This window comes from Aythya ferina (assembly GCF_964211825.1).
Source record: "Aythya ferina genome assembly, chromosome: 17".
NCBI lineage: Eukaryota > Metazoa > Chordata > Aves > Anseriformes > Anatidae > Aythya > Aythya ferina.
The window spans coordinates 7,261,870-7,284,437 of record NC_140316.1 but is presented as its reverse complement, the minus strand read 5'-3'; the positions used below and the strand labels follow the sequence as shown (position 1 = coordinate 7,284,437).

The following is a 22,568-nucleotide window of genomic DNA, read 5'->3' as shown; positions in this document are numbered from 1 at the left end:
GGGGGAGACATGCGGCCCGAGAGGCACTGCCGTGGCCTGCGCTGCAGCCTGCCCAGTGGGAAATGTGAAATTTCTGTGAAATATTTAATATCTTTATTGTGAGTTTTTAAACACTTCCAGAGTAGTTAGTGTGCGGGGATCCCCTTTCCGTTCTGCTGGTGGTGATGAGGGGAAGCAGAGACTGGAGGGAGCTGGGAGTTTGTGTGTAACCCTGGGAGCACTGTGTGGTGCCGCCTGGTCCGGCGGTAGGTTTCAGCAGGAGTTCAGCCTAGAAAGACCTGGCTGCTTACAGGGAAAGCCCTCCTCTCCCTGCCCGTCATTACACTCGGCTGTAAGGCTCTAAAAGCCCCTTTTTCTGTCACTCGCAGGTCCCTCAAGCCAAGCCCTGGATCTCCGCAGCCGCTTCGCGGTGCTGCCCCTCCGCCAGGTAACGCCGCGGGCTCTGAGAGGGCTCCGGGGGGGCCCGGCCCGGCTCGGCTCCGCTCCGCCCCGCTCCACCCGCGCCGCCCTCCAGGGGGAGCCGCCGGCTCCCTGCCGCCGGGCTGCCCGCGTCCTGAGGCGGAGGGCGCCGCGGGGCGGGAGCGGGGCAGCGGCCGTGAGGTGCGGAGCGGCGCGGAGCCGGAGCCGGAGCCCCGGGGGCAGGTGGGTGAGGCGGGCCCGGCCCCGCGCTGAGGGGCGGCGGGGGGCGGCTGCCGGGCCCCGGCCGTTGCCGGGAGAGGTTCAACTTCCCCCGCGGCGCCTGAGCGGAGCTCTCCTGCCTCCGCTGCCCACGGGACCGGCGAGATTTGGCTGTAAGTTGCCCCGGCCCGCGTGGGTTTCTTCGGCTCTTCGCGCCTTGCTCGCTCCCAGCTGTCAGTCCCCGCCACACCCCCGCGCCCGGAGCTGTTTGCCCCGCGGCTCTGCCTCCAGACAGCGGGCGCTGGACTTTGTTCGCCTGCACCCAGACCTCCTCCTCCTCCTGCCGGCTCTTCGGCTGCTGTTCGTGCTCGAAAGCAATCAGCTGTGAAACAGCGATTCCCGAGGAGCACCCTGCATCCTGTAAGCTGCTCCGTAGCGTTTATCAAGGGAGATTTCCACGCACTTTGCAATCAGGCGAAAGGGAAAAAGGGCAGGGACTTAGTAGACGGCACTAAACCCGCACGCAGTTTATCCCGCTCCTCGCTCCGCAAGCCCTGACCCTGACTCATCTGTGCCAAGTGACCCAAACAGGTTGGGGGCAGCGGCCCTGCCACCCTGACCGGGTGCTCCCTCAGCGTGGGTGCATGGCGGGGATGTCGGTGGAGCCGCGAGGCCCCGAGGGGCCCGGTGGTGCTGCACTACGGGGAGAGGGCTGCTGAAGGAAAGGGGCATCGGGCTGTGTGGGGCCGGCTGCTGCCAGAACTGCTGGAGGGATGTGCGAGAAGGCTTTCTGCCCCGCGGGACGGGGCTCCTGGGCCCTGCCGGGGTGACCTGTCCTGGCGGAGGTGCCGCAGCTCATCGTGGAGGAGAGCGTCGAGCAGCAGGTGCACTCCCGGCGTGCGGTGCCTTTGTGGGGACGTTCCTGGGAGGAGACCTTTCTGCGCGTTGTGGTGTGGTGTAAGTGTCGTCCAGAAGCTCCCCGGTTACTTTAATGCTCTTTTATGTCCTGGTGCGGTGTGAGCTTGGGGTAGATCTTGAGTGCAGACGTACTGCTGGCTTTGTTGCTAGCTTAAAAATAGTAAAGGTGGCCAAGTACCTTCTCCCAAACTGTTCTGGGCAGAGGGGCCACAGAGGAGAAAGGAAGGGTTAACTTAAGCAACGTGACTCATTTGGCAAATACTAGTTAATAGAATTGCCTTAACTACTTAAAATTATTTTCCTAAGCAGATGGTCAACTATTAGATAACTCTATCTTTGGATGTATTTGTTTTCAGGTTTCTTATCTGACTGGTAAGTCTCAGACCTGTGTAACACAAGAACTGTAGTAATTGATAAATCCATTCTTCTGCATGAGGGAAAGCATGGCCAGCTCCTGCCGTTACAGAGGGACACCCCCCCCAGGCATATTGCCAAAAAGATTAGATAACAACCAACAGGCATATGAGAAATATTTAAATTGAATTAGACCTGTGGAAAAAATACCGTGTTTTGAATTTCCATTTTAAAAAATCAATATAAATGTAATTGTAATCATAAATAGTATGGAAACGAAATCCTGTCTAATGTGGCAAATGGATTAAATTCTAGGAAAGCTATGAACCTCTGAATTTGTAGGGGAAACACATGGGTACAGACTGCAAACATGTATGTGTATATATAAAATAAAAATGACCTATTTCAGGGTACACAAAAAAAGGCAAGCAGACTCCTTTTTAACGCTGTTCCTGGGACAAGTCTGCAATTTACAGGTGTACATAATCTGTCTCTCTTTCCGTACATATTTTTATATCTAAAAAATGGAATCAGCATGATTCAGTGCCAGATCAGGGGATGTCAGCCCAGTAATGACGTTCTTAGCCTCTGTCCTTCTGACAGTGGGTTCAAAAGCCTCCTACCAGGTCTCCTGTATTTGCATTTCTATTTCTGCTGATATTTTAATAGGATGTCTCCATAAGGGCTGCTGGCACTATTGCTTTTGAATGTAATCAACTTTTGAAAGCTATTCATCTTTTTGTTTAATCTTCAATAGTGGATTTTATGCTGAGCCATGTGGTTAAGCCCTCTTAAGAACCACTGGGAAAAGCTCAGTCCAGCAGGAGGCTTGGAGGGTCAGTTGTAAATCTTCACTCTTCCTTTCAGTTACGTTTCTCTGAAGGGTCTGGGCTGGCTGGCCATGCATGTCCCCTCCGGTCTTGAGCCTGGCATCTTTTCCATCTGGCGTGGATGGAAAACCCCCTACCTTCACCACTTCCTTTCTGCGTGGTAGCTGTAGATTGTGTGATCTCGTCTATACAGGAGGCTTAAGGTTTCACAGATATTTTGACCAAAACGTTTTCACTGAGCTTCAGCTCTTCGCTTTGGTGTGATGTTTCCACCCACATTTATGCATGTGAAATGGAACGAAGCATGTTGTGGCTAAGCTCTGCCTGAGAGTTCTGCGCAGCTGCGAGAGTGAGGTATTTTTTTCATCCGAAGGCTGGCATTGGCATCTGTCTCTTACTGCACTGCAAAGTTTGTCCTTCGCTTTGAACAGCTCTTGAATTCTCTTCATCCTCTGTGGATGGTAAATAACACTCTAGGTCCTTCCTTGTGGTATGCTTTCCATCTGAAAATAAAGATGGGCTATTGAAGCTCTTTCTTTTTTCTTCTTCTTTTGTTGTTAGACTGTTAGCTAAAAAACAAGATCTTGATCTGTGATTGAAGGAATCGGGGAGGGTTCTCACATATCAGTGTAGAGCCAGGCAGCCCCTTTCATCAGGGGTCTGTTACTTAGGACCAGAAAGCTTGGTTTCATCATGGATCACCTTCAGGTTTGACATCTGGAAATAGCATCTGAACAGCCTTGGCAAACTACCTGAATGCAACAGCACTGATTCCTTGCCTCTCTTTTCATTTTAAAAAGGAAGAGAAAGTTGCTTAATGTGATGCTCATGCAGCTGGATTGTGGTTTGGTCCATTAGGAGTAAAGAACCGGCAGCATTTTGCCTCTGGAGGGTAAGTGGATCTGGGCAGATGCACTGAAGGTGGTTTAATCTCTGAAGGCTTCCGTTTCTTCTGTAGAATCAGAAGATGCCTTTCCCCTCACTAAGGTTGCATCTGAGTCAGGAAGAATTATTGGTTGTATTGCACTTTTTTTTTCTAAAGTAAACCTCTGTAGATCGGAATGGCCAGATGGCGCATACAACTCTCAATTATGGAAAATATCCTCAGGAGGTACTTTGAGGTCATCTAATCCATGCCTCTGCCCAAAGGCAGGATCAGCTGTGCTTGTGCCTTTCCTGTGACAGCTCTTTCTCCATCCTGCTCCTTAAGACCTGCGGTGGAGTCTCCACGCTTTCCTGCAATGCAGGACACACCCTGATGTCCAGCTTCAATTTCCTTTGCTGTAACTCATTTGCCCATGGTGGGCAACCCACAGAGGAATCAACAAAGAGAATGTAGAACTCCTTCAGCAAATGCAGGGAGTAGTTAAGTGGCAGTTCGTAAGAGTGTGATCTCTTTCCCTCTTCCACCTGAGTTCTGTAAGGAGCAAACCATACGAAACGTGGCTAGTTTGTGCCTGTATGGCTTGAGGTAGGCAGCAGCGTGGGAAGGATGGGGCAAGTAGGCTGTGCTACATCTCCGGATGGTGGTGTGACTGCAAAGTGAGGATAAAGTTGCTGGGATAAACACACAACGATGAGGTTATGAAAAGAACTGATGAGCCACTAAAGGAATGCTTTGGAAAGTTCAGAGAAGAGCCAAGCACATCAAGATGGCTTCTGTAAAACATCTGTGTTCAGGGTGATCGCTGGTGTTAGGCAAAAGTGTTAACAAAGCTTTGGCACGTGTTTGAGCACAAGCGTTGTCCCTTCCTGTTCAGGACACCCGGGGTTTAATTCAGTGCTTTAAGCAGACATCAGTGCTGTGTGTGGCATCCCAGTGGGGCTGGCAGAGAATAGGATAGTACCTGAGGGAGACACGTGCCTTTCTGAAGTGATGGCAGAGGCTCTGGTGATGGTTTGGAGCACTTTAGATGTCCCTATCCACTTACATTTAAGCAACCAGCTCAAACCCCATCACTTTATTTTGACTTGCTTCGGAGAACGGTTGCTTTTCTGTCATTGGGCCTATTAGTTGACTAAATAAGAAGAAAAAAAAAAAGAATAAAATACAACAAATCTTACAGAAATTATATCCAAATGCCATCACAAAAGATATACAAGAGCAGGAGTGCTGGAACCTCCCTGCTCTCAAAGCAGCAGTAAATCCAGTGCCAGGAAGGCCAGGCTTGAAACTTTGTTTTGAGGCTATTGCTAGTGTTATTTTTAATTTTACTTATCTCTATATGTTTTGAAAAGTTACACATTTCAAGTCCAAATAAAATAAGTAATTTGCTACAACTACAGCAGTGGAAGGCAGGATTTGAAAAGAAATGACAGCTACAAGATGGATCGTGTTTATCTTCGATGATAGGTCAGAGGTTGCGTGCAGCAGGCTTATCACTGTCTGACAGGTAACAAGATAAAGGCCAGGTGTTACATGGGGATGTGGAAAGACCTAAAAACAAGAATACTGAATACTTTCCACTGCATTTTTAGGGAACATTTGCAAACAATGCATCTGAGACAATGGAGGAGTTAGCGGGGGGTGAAACTTCTTGCAGAGATGGTTTGAGCCAGGGACAGGGGGAGGGAAAGGCTCTCTTGTACAGAGGATGAGGGAATCTTCCTGTCCCTTGCTGCTTCAAGGAGAGGAAAGGGGGGTTTTCCTGCAGCTTTGGAGACGTGACGAATGACATGCTGGGCTTCTGTCTGTACGTCGATTAGCATTTGTGATTACACTCAGATCCAGGGTGGAAGGCACTCAGCCGTTCTCAGGAGGCCTCCGGTGCTTGCAGATTGGGGCTCTTTTATCTGCCAGCCAGCCGAGATAGAGCACTCCCTGCCTCCTGTCACAGGGACACGTGTGGCTCCTTCTTCAGCAGCTCCTCAAGGAGGGCAGGAGAGGGATCTGATCGTTCACTCAGCTGAGCCCGAGCCAGCGCCAGCTGGGGGTCATGTCTGCATATCTCTCTGCACCAGAGTCCTTGTGCATCTGAGTGAGTAATGCTGTTGAACACAGGGAAGTGTAATTTGGTGTCATTTTGCTGTTTTAATGCATCTTTTTGTGGGTGTGAAGTTTGCACTGTTTTTCCTGTTAGAAGTAGTTTCTTTCCTTGTTTAGTATTCAGATCTCAATGTCTCTGCCATTCTTCTCCTGCTCTTGCTTCTTTGAGGTTATTTTGGCTCGGTTTTACAAAGCCTCCTCTCGCTTCTTATCTACTTTTCATTTTCTTACGAGGGGAGCCGAAGTGTTTCTGTTCTCCTCGTCTGTTCTGTTGTGTGCCCAGTTATCCACATCTCCCTTCTCACACCAACAAAGTCCTCTACACACCGACCTGACGTTTTGGTTGCTGAGGTTCCCCCAGAATAGGATTGCCAGATCCTGGTATGAATCAGTTGTTAAGGTTAAGGAGTTAAGGGAAGTAGGCTGTTAAGTATCGTATTCTGTGTTGATAACAGCTTTGGTTTCAGTATTAGATCCGTATACCTGGGCACAGGCTGGCATTTTCCATAGGAAACATTTCCCAGGATAAAAGACAGCTAAGTGTGTGGTTGTTTAATACGATCTTCAGAAGAAAGACACGTGGTTGAAATTGATTTGAATAATTACAGTTTCCACATACGTCCAATCCACAGGTCAGTGCCCAGGTTCAATGGGACGATGGAAAATAACATCAGACTGTCTTGGGCAGGCACCAGCACCATTACAGTTCCTGGAGCATGTGCAGGGAAGCACACTGACTTTTTTAAAGTTAGTTAAGTCTTCTACAGCTTTGGTTTTGGGGAGAAATGACCTGTGCTAAGGGCTGCCTGGTCGGGGGTTCTTTAAAATACCCCGATGCCAAAAAGTGCTTTTCTCTAAGAAATCCGGCCTCTTTAGCTGGATCTGTTAAGAGTTGAGATACCTGACTTTGTCAGCTTGCTTAAATGCTGATCCAAACTGTGCTGGAGCATTATGATGCATAAAGGTTGTAACATGGGTAGACCTAGAAGATTGAGGGGGATTCTTTTTTCTGGAACATCTGCGTGGTGCCCGCTCTTCAGGATACAAGAAGGTAAGAAGCTGTTTGTGGGCTGAAGACTGGAAGAGGACTCCTTGATGGTTTTTGTTGTTTTGCCTGCCCCTCTCTTGAAGGGAGATCTTCCTTTTACTCCGTGTAGCCACCATACAGCTGCGCTGTGTGATTTCAGCGAGCAAGAGCTGGACACAGTCCTCTTGAGAGACTAAAAGTCTGGGGGCGCCTGCTCTGGGTGCCTCCCTGGCTTCCATCTTGGCTTGACTCACATCTTCTGCATTTGAAGTCAAACGCTGCTGTTCCTTTTCTGGTCTGTCCTGGTTCAGCTATTGTGATGGTGGTTATTGGTTCCTTTACAGCTGGTGCTTTTTATTGTCTCTTATTATGCAGAAACTGTAAAATCTCTTCTCAGGGGAGAGAGGGACCACTTCTCAAGTGCGGTAGAGCTGTTTGTATTGTAATGGGCTACTTGCTGCTGGTCGTCTTTCAGCTTCCTGTAGACAAGCGTGCTTGCTCATAAACAAGCTACCAAGCTGCTCAGCCCAGTAAAATGTTTTATAAAGTGATTTATGAATAGCTACTGGTTCTCCAGTGCGATGGTTTGATGTAGACGGAAAGAAATTGTAGAAATGTCATTTTGCACAGCACTGCATGCTCTCTCCACCAGAACTGGGTGTCTCTGGCCCAAGCAGTTGGAGGAGGAAGCAAGCAGAAGCAGCAGGCTGTTACTTGCCAGCGGATGTGCTTTTACCACAGCACAAGGACTTAGGAAATGAAGGAAGGGCTTTGTCAGGGTTCTCAGAGCATCAGCTAAACGCTGAGACTTTAGGATCAATAAGCAGCAACACTGGAGAGTTCTTCCTAAATTGAATTATAATCAAGGATTTCAGGGGGGGGGGAAAAAGCAGCTCGCTTTGAGGAGTACCTCTAGAAGGGCCTGTTGTATTGCTGGGGCTGACTGATAGTGAAAATGCAAGTCATTTTGCAGGAGTGACAGAAGTGTGGTGCAAGTCACAGCAAACAGAAGAGGGAGGGACAAGGAGAGCACGTGGCCTTGAGACCTCGTCAGAGCATCAACTCCTCCTTACCCACAGAGGTTGGCAGAGTCCTAAAAGGTCTTGAATAGCTTTGTGACCGTGAGGCAGAAACACTAAGGGGTTGGGGAGGTGTGACACAGAGCAAACAGGGATTAGCAAGGCAGGGTAAGTACATTAAAAAGGGGGGGGGGGGAAGAAGAGTAGCTGGAACCAAACTAAGTAGGCAGAAAATTTGTCATTTGTCTGGATTTGGGGATGAACACACAACACCAGCATCATCAGTTTAAATGTTTTTTTCAGTGGTAGCTGGTTGATGAGCTGAGGTGAAACAAGCAGGCTGAAGCGTGCTGGTGCACAGCCTGCGTGTGTGAGGGTCCAGGGCACACCCCAGGGCACGGGAGGGAGCAGGGAGCCTGTATCGGCCAAAACCCAGCCGATACGGGGTTGCAGGGCACGAGGAGTGCACTTGTGATCCCTGTGATGGAGCCAGCAGCGAGCAGCCCTCCTAGCAGAAGTGGAGGTCAGTGGGGCTGGGGGAGCTCTGGGGGTGCTGGGGCACACACCGTGGCCGTTTCTGTGGGGCACGGGCTGAGTGCTGCCGCTGTGTCACGGCTCAAAACGATAAGAGAAGGGAGCGAGCCGGGAGGAAGGATGTGATGGGCTGTGTGAGCAACCCAACGGAGGCTGGGCTGCTTTTTGTGCTCTGGGTAGATGAGTCAAACCACCTGGGTGGGAACAGAGCTTCCTGGTGGGTCCTCAGCTATAACCCTTGCTCCAAGGGGTCAGTGAATGAGCCACAGATGAGAAAGCTTTGCTTTGGCTCGGAGGTAGGTAGGGTTTGCTCATCTCCGTTCGTAGCGTGCGGTGCCTTTATTAGGATAGGGAAGGACAGCTGGGGAGTCGTTTTCAGCCACATAAAGGGGAGATGGAAAGAGCTTTATTCCTTCTAGGGTGGAAGGCAGGATGTTGGCTGACGTGGTACGGCAGCAGTCCCTGTGCTGCGGTGGGGTTGTTTTAGGGGGCAGAGCCTGGGCAAACGCCACTTGCAACCTGCACAGGGACAGAGCCCACAGGGAGCAAGGGGGGCTCGCGAGGCCTGGCGGGGAGCAAGCCTGTCGTTAGGGAAGGCAAATAGGACTCGGGAGCTGGATAAAAATACAGCAAAATCAACAGATGTACCTAATTCGGAACTGCCTGTCTGGAAACTTCGTACAAAAATGAGAGATGAAGTCACATCTGGAGAGAAGTCTACTGAATTATTTTAAAGTATACCAGAATGGATGCATTAGCAATATGACAAATATTTTCGGAGCAAATTCCTCCCTGGCCTCTATTCCTCAGTGGGTCACCTCTTCTTGAAATCCTGTTTCCTCATTTCTCTTATTTTGTTCTTGAAGGAAATGCTCTGTATGTGTGAACACAGCTGGTTTTGGTGGGGCTGTGGGGAGGCAAAATTTGCTTTTGAGTTCTTTCCTCACACAGGAAAAGAAAAATGGATCCTCAGAGACATTGTGGATGATATTGGCAGTAGTAACTTGTTTCTGGCCAAGGTTGGTTGTTTTAATTATGCTTTTTTACGTGTCTGTTTTATGAAAGTTTACTTGAGTGCTTTATTTATTTATTTATTTATTTGGAAATGCCACTGTAGGTAAATTAGCATCACCAATCCTGGATGCAAGTGGAAAAAAAAAATCCACCATGTTTCTGTGCCTTTTGGGGGATGTCATGATGCCTGCTGCCCAGTAAGGCTTTATTCTAGTGGACACAGGAGAGTCTTTTGCCTTTGTTTGTTTGTTTGATCTGGCTTATTTAACTGCTGGTCATTCAGCCTTACTTAGTTTTGCCCTCTCTGGCTTTTTGTGACCATTAGAATGGGAATAATTACTGTGAGTTTTTTTTTTTTTTTCCCTGTTTGCTTTTAAACATTTATAACATCCACTTAGGAAAAAATAATGGTCAAATGTGTTCTGCTCCAGTCTTCCCTTCTGCTACTGCAATAAAAATTAATCCACTCCTAGCACTTGGAGGGCAGGAGGCGAAGCTGAAGCACTGGTTTCAGATTAGCCATTTTTGTTAGCCAGCTCATCAGCATTATGACCTTTGCTCATTGTTCAGTGGGGTTTTCTTCCTGGGCTATTTTGTTTTGTGATTTTATATTGGTAATAAACAGGTAGAGGAGAGACACACGACAGGCTTGAAGGGTATGACTGCTTACAGGTTTTGTAGCTGTCACAGGTGCAGTAGCATGGGTGTATCCAGTAATCCTCTCGTCAATAAAAACTTTGCACCCAAATTCACTGTGCTTGTTGGTGCGAGTTCAGGCTCCCTTTCGGGCCTGAACTGCAACAGAGGGGGAACCAGAAGAAGAAATGTTGTCTCTCTTCCCCACCTGGGGCAGTATAGATCTGAAAAAACATTTCTTTTGTCTTTCACAAGTATGTGAAGTGCAACTTCTAAGTCTTGGAGGGCTGCTGTTTTCCTGTAAAATGGGATTAGACTGAGTTCAGCAAAGCTGAAGCCTCCATTTTGTTCAGTATTTCTGCAGAATTTGCAAAGCTGTTCCGTTGCCCTGTTGTAGGGTTTACATCGGAGGAAGACTTCACTCCCCAAAGGAAGACAACAAGCTCTGCACTTCCAAAGGTACTTGGCCCTGCATTTTTCCTCAGTCAGAGCATCAGTAACTTAGAATATTTTGGGTGAAGTCTGAAATGATGCTCAGCAAGCGTAAGACTAAGGGATAGAACAAGGAATTTTGGTCATTGCTGTGATCTGCCCTTGTGTGGGCGTCCCTCAGGCAGGTGTGCCAGGACACCGGGTGGCTCTAACTCCAGGGAAGCCTGAGGGAAACTGCAAGTGCTCCAGGTATCTGAAAACCAAGAGCATGGAGTGATGATAATTTTGCCTGCTTTGTTTCACTTGTATTCTTTGTTAACAAAGAACAGTCTAGAGGGAAATAGTCTATTATTAATATTTAATTTCCTCCTATTACTGAAAGCAGATGACCTAAAGGTCATGTAGCCAGCAGCCAATAATCAAGTGAATAGGGAAACCAGAAAAATTGTGTCATGGTTAGAAGGGTGATGCCTCCATCCTGCCCCCTTTCCTGCCTCATGCCGTCACGTCCCTCCATCCTTCAGTAGGGCAGGGAGGCAGAAAGGCTGCTCTCCAACAGCTCCCAGCACACCGGGCTCATGCGACCAGTTAGGGTTATGGGGAAGCTTCTCTGAACTATAAAATACCAAACTTCAGAAAGCAAACCAGGAGGCAATGCTGGAAAGCGTCGTTGCTGCCATTCACGTTGTTCTCCCCTGAAGGACAGCTGTTTTCACTGTTTGCAGTGAGCTTTTTGTGTAGTGCCTGTGTGCACATTGACTTGTTTATTGTGACTCGATCCTCTGAAGAAATGGGGAGAGGCAAGGTTTCTTGGAAACCTGGATTGAAAAGATAGTGAGATCCTCTTTGAGCTGAAGGGCTTTGAGAGCATAAAAGCTGACAAGCATCTCCCCCTCCAGGCTTTGGAAAGTAGGAAACGATGTAGCAGCACTACTTCTCTGCTTGCAGCCACGTGTGAATGCAAGGATTTTCCCTAAGGGAGCTAGGTAATCTGTACGTGGCTGGTACCTGGGAAGGGTCATGTTGTCAGGAGATGTAGATTGTGATCTGTGGAATGGGGCTTGGTGAAGACTCCCCCGTGGCCTCCCGAGCTGCCTGCTGTGCTGCTGCCTTGCTCGCCCCATCCTGAAGCAGAAACCAATCCTTTCTGGAGGCTGGGGACACTTCCGCCTGCCACCTGCATGCCCATAGATGTCTTGAGTGCCTTGCGGACTGTTGTACCCCAGGAGATTTTGCTAATATGTAAGAATAGCTGTCAAACTGTGTCACAGACGTGTCATGTGTCTGGCACGTGGTGTGGAGGGTGCGTCGTCTTCCCAGCATGAAGCCAAAGCTGAGGTGCCTGAGCTCAGCCTGAAGAGGCCAAGTGCTGGGAAGGAGTTTGTTTGAGGTGGGTGGTTGGAAGCAAGCAGTGGCCAAAGGCTCACCTTGATCTTTTGGTGCTCAGGAGAGTGAAGGGGCAACACCTTTGTCCAAAGCCAACTGGAGATGCCAAACAAAAGCTTGCTTGGTCTCCAGTGCTGAATTGCTCCATGGGAACACGCTGTTCAGATGCTTTATTGAATTTTCAAGGAGCAGTTTTTCACTGAGGCTGAAATATGGGAGAGAACAGAGTGTTCCAAGTCACTAAAAATGAACAGAGCAACAGCTTTACAGGTTCGTGAGTGGCAAGAAAGGTTTATTTAATAATGGGGAGAAAGCCGGAACATAGCCCAAGGTATCAAGGAAGAATTAATCCAATTAACAAAACAAAACATGAGCTTGAGAAGAAATACTAATTGTAGCTGTCCAGCATGTTGTGTGATACAGGTTATTCTTCTGAAGTTTCAGGAGGCTTGCCATATTGATCCCTGAAGGGCCTGAGCTGTTAAATATACACTTCCCCAGTGAGTAAAACAAGTTGTTAATTAATTTTGTATTGTCAGACCTGGTTGCTGAGCCTTTGGGTCATGCATGAAGTAGATGATTCTACAATAAATTCTGTATTGCCTCTGGGTATGTCTTCTTTTCTAGGTGGTCTGCATTTCATTTTGTCTCTGTGCAGTAAATTTCTAGTCATACACACAGAAAGAGTGGACCTGTACTTGTTTAAAAGCAAGTGGCAAATGTGTCTGCAATTTGAGTCTCATCACGTTGGGTAAAGGCTGCAGCAGGCTGACATAGCGAGAGGTGAATAAAACGAGAGGGAAGCTTGGGCCAAATATGGGAACCTCGTGGGTGGTGACACCTTCTGTAAGCAGCGAGTGAGGCCCCTGATGTGCTGCGTTGGGTGGCTGATAATAATAATTCCTGCTTCTAACAGCAGTTGCTTCTGCAGAAGCTCTGGCGCTGAAGTGAAGCGGACACAAAATGTTGTTCGGTCGTGGCTGGGACACCTGCTCAGCTCTGGTCATTTCTCTTCTGAGATGTGCTGGCTCTGCAGAACTCTTAAGTGTTTTCCAGCCCATCTGGGAGCAGAGTGGGGTGGAAGGACATGTTGTCCTCTTCTGGGCATAACATCTCACAGCTTGCCTCGGGATAAATGGCCAGAGCTGGGGCTCAACTGTCAGGCCACTGTTTGTGAAGGGGGATGGGAAATGGGACCAAACAAATTCAAAGCTGTATTAAAAAGTTAAAATCAGGCCATGAAGCACACAGTTGAAGGAGAAGGTTAAAAACTGCAGTGCTAGAGAACAGTTTGTGATGTGGTCATCAAATTTCATATTCCAGCATTGTGCTTTTTCAGGTTATATGGAGAGCTGTCAGTAATTCAGCTTCCTCTTTGTGCTGAATGATTGCCGTGAGGGGGACCTCTGCTGTGTAGGTTTGCTGCTTCACTCCATGTACTGTTGGAAAACATGTTTGAGATGAGCCAGTGAAAGAGTCAGGTTAAACAAAATGGGAGCCCAAACCAGTTAGAGCCTTCATCTGATGGATGTGCACAGTGTTTCTCTTACGGACTTGTTTTTCCCCACTGCTTCCCTTGTTTGTTTTTTTGTCTCCTGCCACCTTTTTCCTGCCTTCTCCCCCACCAGCCCCTTTCTTGCTCTTGCACACGAAGCGTTGTAGTTTAGCTTTCATCTTGCCCTTTGTTTTCTTTCCCTCACAATTTTCGTTGTCTCTATCTGATATTAACTCAAATCTCCTTCTCTGGAAGTCGGGCTGGGGAGTTTTCATTATTGCTGCCTTGAAACAAACCTATTGGGATTTGAAATGGACAATCAGATGCTACAGAAGTGATGTAGGAGCACATCGCTGACATCCCTGGAATTTCAGAAGGTAGAAACAAGGAAACAATCTATGGGAGGTCAGTGACAAACAGGGTTTTTGCTAAAAAGATAATGTAGAGACTTGTTTTTTGTTGTTGTTGTTCTTTAGAAAAGATTAAATGGATGATCATTATCTCCCTCTTAATAGCTATATCACAAACTAATCTGTTCTGTTCATTTCTTCCACACAAACCAAACAAAACACATACAGAAGATTGCTGAAGGTGGAGAGAAGCTAGGTTTTTGAAACACATCCAAACCACCAAGAGCCATTCACTTTCCTTTCAAATGCAGCATTAGCAATAGAGCTCTAAATCAATGAAAGGTCTAAAATTAGATTATATGCCTGAGATCAGATGTGAATCACGAGTTAATCATATTTTCATTTATTATCGCTGTCTTTACCCTTTTATTTTGTCCTGTGAAATTAGGTTTCTGAATTCAAAACAGTCAACTGTGAAGGCATGAAACTCCACTGGGTTAGACCACAGCACGTCAGCTATGGATGAGGTACCAAAAAGCTTTCGGTTTGGAGGCGCATGCTGCTTCTGAAACTGAGTTAGTCATTTTTCAGTTAGTGCAATGTCTCTCTCTCCCAACCCTGGTGTTTCAAGTTGCTGTTCTCTTAAATTAGTGAGAAAATATTTCTACTAAAGTCTGCTAAACGAGGTTTAAAACCTGCTCTGGAATGACAGGATAAGACAGCAAACAACTCTCTTGACTGTGCAACAAAGCTCAGGGCACTGTATTCTCTTGCTATATTTTTACCTGAGACTGGGGTGAAACACACCTGAAAGCAGAGACGCGAGGTGACCCACAAGATCAGTGTGCAAATGAGGCACATGCACATGTAGACGATGTGTATCTGTTCCTGTGAAATGGCAGCTGGAGGGATTGGATCTCCCTGCAAGCGGCACCACGTTGAGTCCAGGTTTGTGTGTATGATGCAGGAACATGAACGTGTGCTCCAGGAGATGCTGGTGGCGTTGTGCCTGTGTGTGTCTTTCTGGGAGGGGTACGTCTTGGGTGTGTTTCTGGCTGGTTGTAGTCAAAGAATCAAGCTGACCTTATCTATAAAGTGTATCAGAATGTGAGGATGCAAAAAAATGTTATGTATAATAGAGGCATAGCAAATAAAATGGCTTGCCTGTAGGGTAAATGTTTATGTGAGCAAAAAGATGGTGTTGCAGGAGAGGAACCTAAAGAGACGCTTGTAAAGGGTGTCTGTTCTCAGCAGGAGAGTACTGATAAGTACTCTCTGGGGTGCCTTGAACTATTTATTTTCCCTGCTGCTGATTGTGTTTCAGTATCTGTGGACTCGGAGGAAAAAGCAGGTACAAGAACAGGGTGAACACATGCCAGCAGCATCATCTCCTTGTAAATGAATGAATGTTCGTGTCATCGCAGAGCAGCATATTTGTGCAGCATGCCTCTGTGGCAAAGTACGTGAGGGTGGGCAGCACGTGATGGCCCAGTGCTGGGTTTGGGACCAGAGGGAGACAGGTGTATGTAAAAAGGCTCCTCCACCTTGCTTCCCTGCAGCCACAGCGCTTGCCAGGGCGTAATTAATGGGGCTCTCATGTTTCAGGGCAGACTAGTGAGCAGCTGCTGAAGTGCCAGCTCAGTTGGTAGCCTCGAAAACAAAACGTCCCTTGTTTCTCATCACCGCTGTGAAACACTGCCTTCCTGAACCTTGGGCCTGGCCCTGCAGCTTTCAGGATAGACAAAATGTGAGACTTTTGCCAATGATGTATTCTTCTAGGTCTGTTTAATATCCGTTATCAATTTAATGTGCCACTTTAATGAGATTTTGCTTTTTCCATCTCCGCCGTGGAGCTTATTACTTAGCGTATGTGGTTTTTGTTTGTTTATTGTTATTATTTTTTTTTAAGGAAACTACAGAAGAAGTTGAATGTTTGCTTCAGCTGAAGAGAATATTTCCCAAGTCCTGGGCAGAAAAAGGGAAAAAGAGAACCAGAGGATGGTGTGTATGACAGGAAGCCATGACTAGCAGCGTAATTGTCAACAGGAAACAAAAATTCACAGCCGATGTGACGCTGCCATCCAGCACACTTGCTGTGTCGTGTTGCCTGCCGGACTTTGGGGCCTGGGAAGCAGTGTTTGGCTGCGTGAGGTATTCTCCTGTCCATTCATCTGCCGGAGTCTGAATTACTCTACATCTGGTTAATCCACTTGGCTGGAGTTGGCAGGCCCTGTTTTCTTCTCTTTACACCTGCTCCTGCCAAGATCTTCGGCAGCCATGTGGAGAAAGGTGTGAGGGTGAGCGGCTGGCAGCTGAGCGCTCTTCAGACCCCGGACAGCTTTGAGGTGTCTTGGCTGTTCAGTGCTCTGCAGATATGAACGCTGAGCTTTTCTGGCACGTTCTCACGTTGGCCTGGTCGCTCTCACCATGCTAGTACATGGGAAGGAAGACTTCCTCTCAGACGTAGCTTACATCATCCTGGAACTGGTCATTGCGGTGCTGGCCATCCTGGGCAACATCCTGGTCTGCTGGGCAGTTTATTTGAACAGCAACCTGCAGAACGTCACCAACTACTTCGTGGTGTCCCTGGCAGCTGCTGACATTGCGGTGGGAGTGCTGGCAATCCCCTTTGCCATCACCATCAGCACTGGCTTCTGTGCCTTCTTCTATGGCTGCCTCTTCATTGCCTGCTTCGTCCTGGTCTTGACTCAGAGCTCCATCTTCAGCCTCCTCGCTATCGCCATCGACAGAATCATTGCGATCCGCATACCCCTCAGGTAAGCACGGGATGGGCTGGGAGGCAGAGGGGGGCTCTGTGGCGAGGAACGAGCATCAGTAAAAGCAGCAGATCTGAAGGTGGGCTGAGGAGGGGAAAGTTGAATGAGCAGCATTGCTTTGTCCCTTGTAATTTGGCGGGGGCAGCAAAATCCATGTTTCTAAGGGCCTACCTTGGTTGCTGGATTTTCTGGTTGTTTCTTTTTCCTGTTATTCCCTGATCTCACATAGCCTGTGTCCACGGCTTTGCAACGGTGCTGCCTAGGAGCTGCCGTTCCATATTTAGACAGGATTGTGCTATAACCTCAATAACCTGCGCTCTGAGCCACGGCCAACAGCACCGGAAGGATCGCAGTGGGAAAGTGGAGCTAGAACAATACGTGGTGGGGACAGAAAGGGGATTGAGGTCAGCTTGTCTTCTTCCTACTGGGGAGAACAGGGGACTCTGCCTGCAGCTGGTGGAGCAGGCTTGTAGGAGGGTATGGATGGGGATTTTCCCTTTGGGTCCATTAAATGTGAAGGGAGGAGAGGCAGCATGCCATGAAGAAGCTAGCAAGACTTGGACTAACTCCAGCTGCATCTGCACGCAAAGTGTGTGTTAGGCCCAGGCAGGAGCTTGTCCCCACTCCAGCCCTGAAGGTGGTTATTCTGTGCTCTCCACCCTGGAGTTTAAAGGAAGAGAAGCACATTTAAACACTAGAGCTGGAAAGCTGAATAAGACTGGCTGTGACTTGGTGTGCAACCAGGGAGGCTGATGTGGGACAAGGGAAGTTTTGCCGCATGCACAGGGGCTGCTACTCAGCTCAGCCTCCCTAAAGCACTTTGTTGTGATGGGGTATGTCTGCCTGTGGGTGCAGAGCAGCACTACATGTTGTGGGCTGGGTTTGAATTAAAGGCTTTGTGACAGCACTTGCAAGTTGTTCAGCAAGCTCGAAAGATGCAGAGAGAGCCCCAAGAGAGGCCAGCGCTGGCAGAGCATACAGGAGTCTCCTTCCTTCCTCTCTCGTCCTTAGGAGGATGCAGTGTGCTCTTACAAATGGAGAGACTTGCTTCCTATCCTGCTGAAAAAGAAACATGGCTGCAGAAACAGAACAAATTTCCAATTATTATGCTCTCAGGTTTGAGGTTTTGGATCTCCTCTCTCCTGTCAAGTTTAAATCACATGTGTCAAGCTGTCCAGTTTGGTTTTGTCTCTTGTGAGTACTTTGGTCATCCAGCACTTAGGCTGATGAACACAGACATCTCATTCAAAAATAGAAAGCATTCTTTTCCCTAGGGCTGCGGAGATTACCTTTCCATGTGGACCAGTGCAGCAAAGACTTTCCTGAAGGCTTGTCCCAGCATGCTCGTGCTGCTCTAACATTACCGTTAATTGTTGGCTTCCAAGCTTAGAGTTTTAAGTGTTACAGCCTCTGCTTTAGGGCAGTTGTAAGGAATAACAATTCCATTCCATTGCAGAGGAAAGCTCTATCAATATACCTATAAATCGGACTGTCTCCACTTTTTTGCATTTCTACATATAGATAGATGTTTTCAGGTCATACCCCAATGTACCGATAAATAGTACAAAGAAGCATGTGTAGAGAAGCCTTTGGTAGCTTGCCTCTGAAATGATTTTGAAAAGGTCTGATGTCTTCAATTCATCTCTCATAAGTTAACTCTGAAAACTTGTGCTGACAGTTTAAGCATTCATACTGTTAAGAGGATATCTTGCCAGGAAAAGGATTTTAGAAATCTGGATTTCTGCCCATTTTTGGTACTATTCTAATTATATTGTCTTTGCAGTTTAATTTCCTGGAATAGCCACAGTAGAGTCTTTTAGTAAAATCTGACTGCACCAGTGCTGGGCAGTGTACCTGTTTCACTATTTTGTTGTTGAAAAAACAGAACACACCCTTTTCCACCCCAGAAACCATGGAGCTTATTGGATGTAGAAACCGACAGGTAGATTCATGGGTTCTTCCCCCTCCTTGTCCCGTACTGGTTTGTCCTTTTACAGTAGGAATGAAGAAGTTGTCAATTCTCTTTTCCTCAGAAGAATTTATGGATGAACGAACGTTAGATTTATAGGTTCTGACACACTGAGAAAGTGAAAGCTGATTAGCTGAAAAGGGAAATGTAATATGATTCAGACTGCTCACATCCTCTTCTTTTTTTTTTTTTTCTTTTTCTAACACCTGATTGTCTCAAAAGTGCGTCAAATGGTTGGAAGGAAAATTCTGCCACTAAGGATACAATGCTTTTGCCCCATCCTTTAATGTCTGGGAATACTTCTCTCCTTTCAGAGGACAGAAAAGGTAACAAGAGGCATTCCCAATACTCATTTGATAAATTCTCTTAAAAATAAATAGACTTCCTTTGTGTATTCTAGAGAAATGAAAAAGGGCCAAACCTATTTTTTCTTCTTTAACCGTTTCATATCTAATTTGTCCTAAGAAAGATAACCACATGTCTCAATGGATACCCGTTCCCACACAAATAAACTGTATTAAGGAAACAAGAGTGGGATTTCTGATTCTTAGTGTAGAACACCTCAGTAAATAACTGGTGTTATGTATGGAGTGATTTTTCTGTGGATGAAAGAACCTTTCCCCAAGAAATGCAGTGAGGAAAGGTACGCATAGCTAAAAACATAAACATACAAAAAAAAAAACAACCCTATTTAGAGAATGTCTTATGGGTTCAGCCTTTCAAATAATTAAAACATTGTGCAGAATTTGAAAAACTTTCCGGCAGTTCCCAAATGCTTTGCAGAATGCTGCCAGGATTAGTACAAGTGTAGCACTCTGAAAGTAGCAATAAAGCGCTCCCAAGGAAGTGAGTCCGAGCCATTGTTCGGTGTAGCATTAAATACACAGTGTCTCCCTAACATGGCAGGTACCTGAAAACCTGCGGTCGCTGATATAAAACCCCTGGGTGTTCTGAACAAAACTGGCTGTGAGTCGGGGCTCCAGGATGAAGTCACGGGCCGAGAACAATTGCCACTTTCCAGGCTCTTTGGTGCCAGGAAACACTGCGAGGGCACTGTGCCCAGCCACGTGCTCTCGTGCATGCACTTGTGGTGCAGACGTTCCCGTGGTGAAGGACAGGTAGCTCTGATGCAAAGAGAGGAGTTCTTTCTTCCTGCAGCCAAATGGAAAAGTTTTCTTAGGTTGCTGCTTGCTCTGTGTGCTGGCTTCAGGTGCTCACCTGAGGCATAAATCTGTGTGCTTGCCATTTGGTGCCAGCTACAGGAACTTGGAGAGCTTTTCCTCTGAGGGAAGGTACTTCGGAGCTGACTCTGGGATGCTTCGCTGGGAAAGCCTTGCTGAGGTGCAACTCCCTGACACGTGGAGCATCGGGCCACGTTTATCCCGTGTAGTGGGGGACCTGAAATTGCAGCTCTGGCTTGGCAGTGGGGTGACAGGTTGCTTTTCTGCCAGGGGCTAAGGGAGCTGGGCATGAAGCATTGCCTTCTCTAAGTCAGGGTGGGAAGAACTGGAGAGATGGATAAAAGCCCTGAATAAAGTCTAGGACTCGGAAGGGACCTTTGTACTGAGAACAGTCTGTTTCAGCAGTTCCTTTAATTCTCAAGGGTTGTTTCCTCAAACAGGCATATCTGAGCATCTGATTCAGTGAATTGGTGACTTAATGTTTCGTTGCTGCTTTGAGTGCCACTGGCCTTCTGTCTTTCCCTGCTCACTGGAAGTCTTTTGACCTTACACCAAGCATTTCCTACATGGGCCCATATCTTGGCCAGTATGGCCAGATCCAGCCTAATACGAAAGAATAATTCCCTTCTTCCTTTGAACAGCCATGGGCATGGCTTTGAAAGCAGTGCTATTTGTTTGTGGCTTCAAGTGGAACTTGCTGCTGCCAAGGTTTTAGTCTGGGAGCTGGTTGTGCTGTGAGCAGCCTGCCTGCTGCCACTGGGAGCCCCGTGCCCATCTGTGGGACCCCCCCATCCTGTCCCCACAGCGTAGTCACACACCAGTATCAGTTACACCTGATAACGGGAGGAAGTTTCTTGACTGAGAGTCGTGGGAAAGAGTTGTTTAGGTGGTGCATGAGAAGGTCTGGGTTTGGTTTCTTGCTCATGACTTCCTAGGTGAGCTGGGGCTGTCAGCATCTCGTTTCCAGATGCATGCAGTAGGGACAGAATATCCTCCTCCTGTTTGCCCCCTGTGACTGCAGCAGCATGAGGCACCGGGGGGATGTGCCGAGTGAACAGCGTTTGTAGTGATTTGTTAAAAAAAAAAAAAACATGAAGCACAAGAAGTGCTCATGCACAGACAGTCCAGTGCTGCCTGGACATCTCAGACATGCCACAAAGCCGCTCGCCAGTTGTGCAGCACACAGGCTGTCGGTGTGAGCAGCTCCTTTCGGCAGGCTGCAGCTCCTCCATAGGGGTGCCAGCAGCTCGTGCTGTACGTGATGTTTCCTGAAAGCCCCACACTTACCACTTACCCAGAGCACTGGGGGGGCAGACAGCAGCTTTGGCCTGGCTGCTGTGAGCCTGGGAAGACACCTAGCCAGGTACACAAACTCCTCAGTGCCAGCCTGGGGAGCTCCCTGAGTGGACAGCCAGGAGAATCCATCTGGCAGTAACCCAACCTCAGCCAGGTCAGCTGGCGGCGTCTCATATGGGTCCTAGCAATGAAGCTCTCCCAAGTCCCTCCTCAGTGGGTTCCTGGCCAGCATAGTGCCACACTGTCACTCGATGCTGTGAGCTCTCACTCTTAGCTTCTGCAGATACTGAGCGAGGCGTTATGGAAATGCACTGACGGGCTGAGAGTTCCTGCTGCCAGCGCGACACACCGCAGCTGGGAAGCAGCAGGCTGCTTGGGTTAAGTGCTGTTCCTAAGCCTGTAAAGTTTGTTGCATGGGAATCCCCAGAGGGTAAGAGGGAGGGAGAAGCTGGGGGGGGGGTTGTTTGCCTGGAGCAGTAATGAATGTATTTTTAGTGGAAGGGAAGGGACATCTCTAGTCGTGGGATAACAGCTGCACAATTTCAAAATTCCTCTGACAAGATGTAGCCAATTCCAGGGCTGCATGGTTTTGTGATTTTTTTTTTCCAGGCTTCAAGTGCCTTCAGCCAACCTCTTGCTCCCCAAGTGTTCTTTTCAAAGCACAGATGCTGTTTTGTTGTGTTGATTAGCTCTGAATGTAAGCAGCTTCTCTGCTGCCATCCCTATGCATTGATCAGGACCCGCCACTTGCTGGAGAAACCTTCTCGTTTCCAGGGATCAGCTGAATCCCTCCCTGATTTCTGGAAGGTGGATTTAAATGTATTTTGGGTGCTGGGAATTGTGTGGTTGACTCCCTCACCCGCTCCTCCTTTTCCAATTTGGAAATGCAGTTGCGGAAAGGAGGCTCAGGCCTGCCAGGTCATGTGTGGAGCCAAGCTGTTCCCAAGGTCCTTCAGCAGGGATTTAAAGTGTGTGTGGGATCTCCCTTCTGTGCTGTGCCCAGAGCAAGCAGCACCTCCCCGCCTTTGTTTTGAACTGGCATTGGGATAGGAGCATGAACCTGTGGGATTAGCTATTTCATTAAGAGATGGAAAGATTTTGATGGCTTGTTGGAGGGAAAAAAATGTTTATTTGCTGAGAGGATTCTGGGGATGGAGGGAGAAGGAGCACTGGGTAAACACTGGGAGCCCGGAGCTGCTGTGGTCTGCCTGCAGACGCATGGGGTCAAACACAGTGTGGGACCCACGCTGGACAATGTGGGAACCCAGCTATCTGCTTTCTACACTGAGCATTACCAAGTAAAGGAAATTGCATTGAAATGTCAAACTGTTGCCCTGATTTCGGTTTTTAGAGGAAGAACTGGTGGAGAAAGCTCAGGGCTCACAGTAACCTGTGAGGCCTTGGGACCTGGCTGATGTTCCCAACAAACTGAGGGCCCTGGCTGCACTGTCAGGTTTGTACCATGTTGCTTCCTGGCTCTGTCAGCAGATTGTGGAGGATTTATTGCTAGGAGCACAGGCTCGAGCCAGGTGTCAATATCCTCACCACTGAGGTTGCCTTTGGTGTGTGCAGTGCAGTAGTCAGAGCACTGTCCTTAGCAAGATTCCTCCTTTATGAGGCACTGACATGGCGTCAACTTTCTGGGCTGCTGAGGGAAACTGCTGGCCTTGTCTCCATTTTTTAAGGAACTTTAGTGATGGCTTCTTGGACTCCTTGAAGGTGTGCTGTTGTGGGGCAGAGGTGCTG

The 22,568-nt window shown here is 47.9% G+C and overlaps 1 protein-coding gene across 10 annotated transcripts in view; it reads left to right on the top strand.

Annotated features, from left to right (window-relative positions):
* Positions 1 to 368: 368 nt before the first annotated feature.
* Positions 369 to 22,568, top strand: part of ADORA2A (adenosine A2a receptor) — a 28,918-nt gene continuing 6,718 nt past the window's right edge. Inside the window, exons 1-3 of one of the 10 annotated variants that reach the window (XM_084538928.1) lie at positions 654 to 1,575; positions 3,521 to 3,612; positions 15,509 to 16,376. In XM_084538928.1, coding sequence (XP_084395054.1) covers positions 16,027 to 16,376 — 350 coding nt within the window. In that variant the 5' untranslated portion in view covers positions 654 to 1,575; positions 3,521 to 3,612; positions 15,509 to 16,026. The other 9 variants (XM_084538935.1, XM_084538931.1, XM_084538930.1 and 6 more) reach the window with 9 other exon arrangements.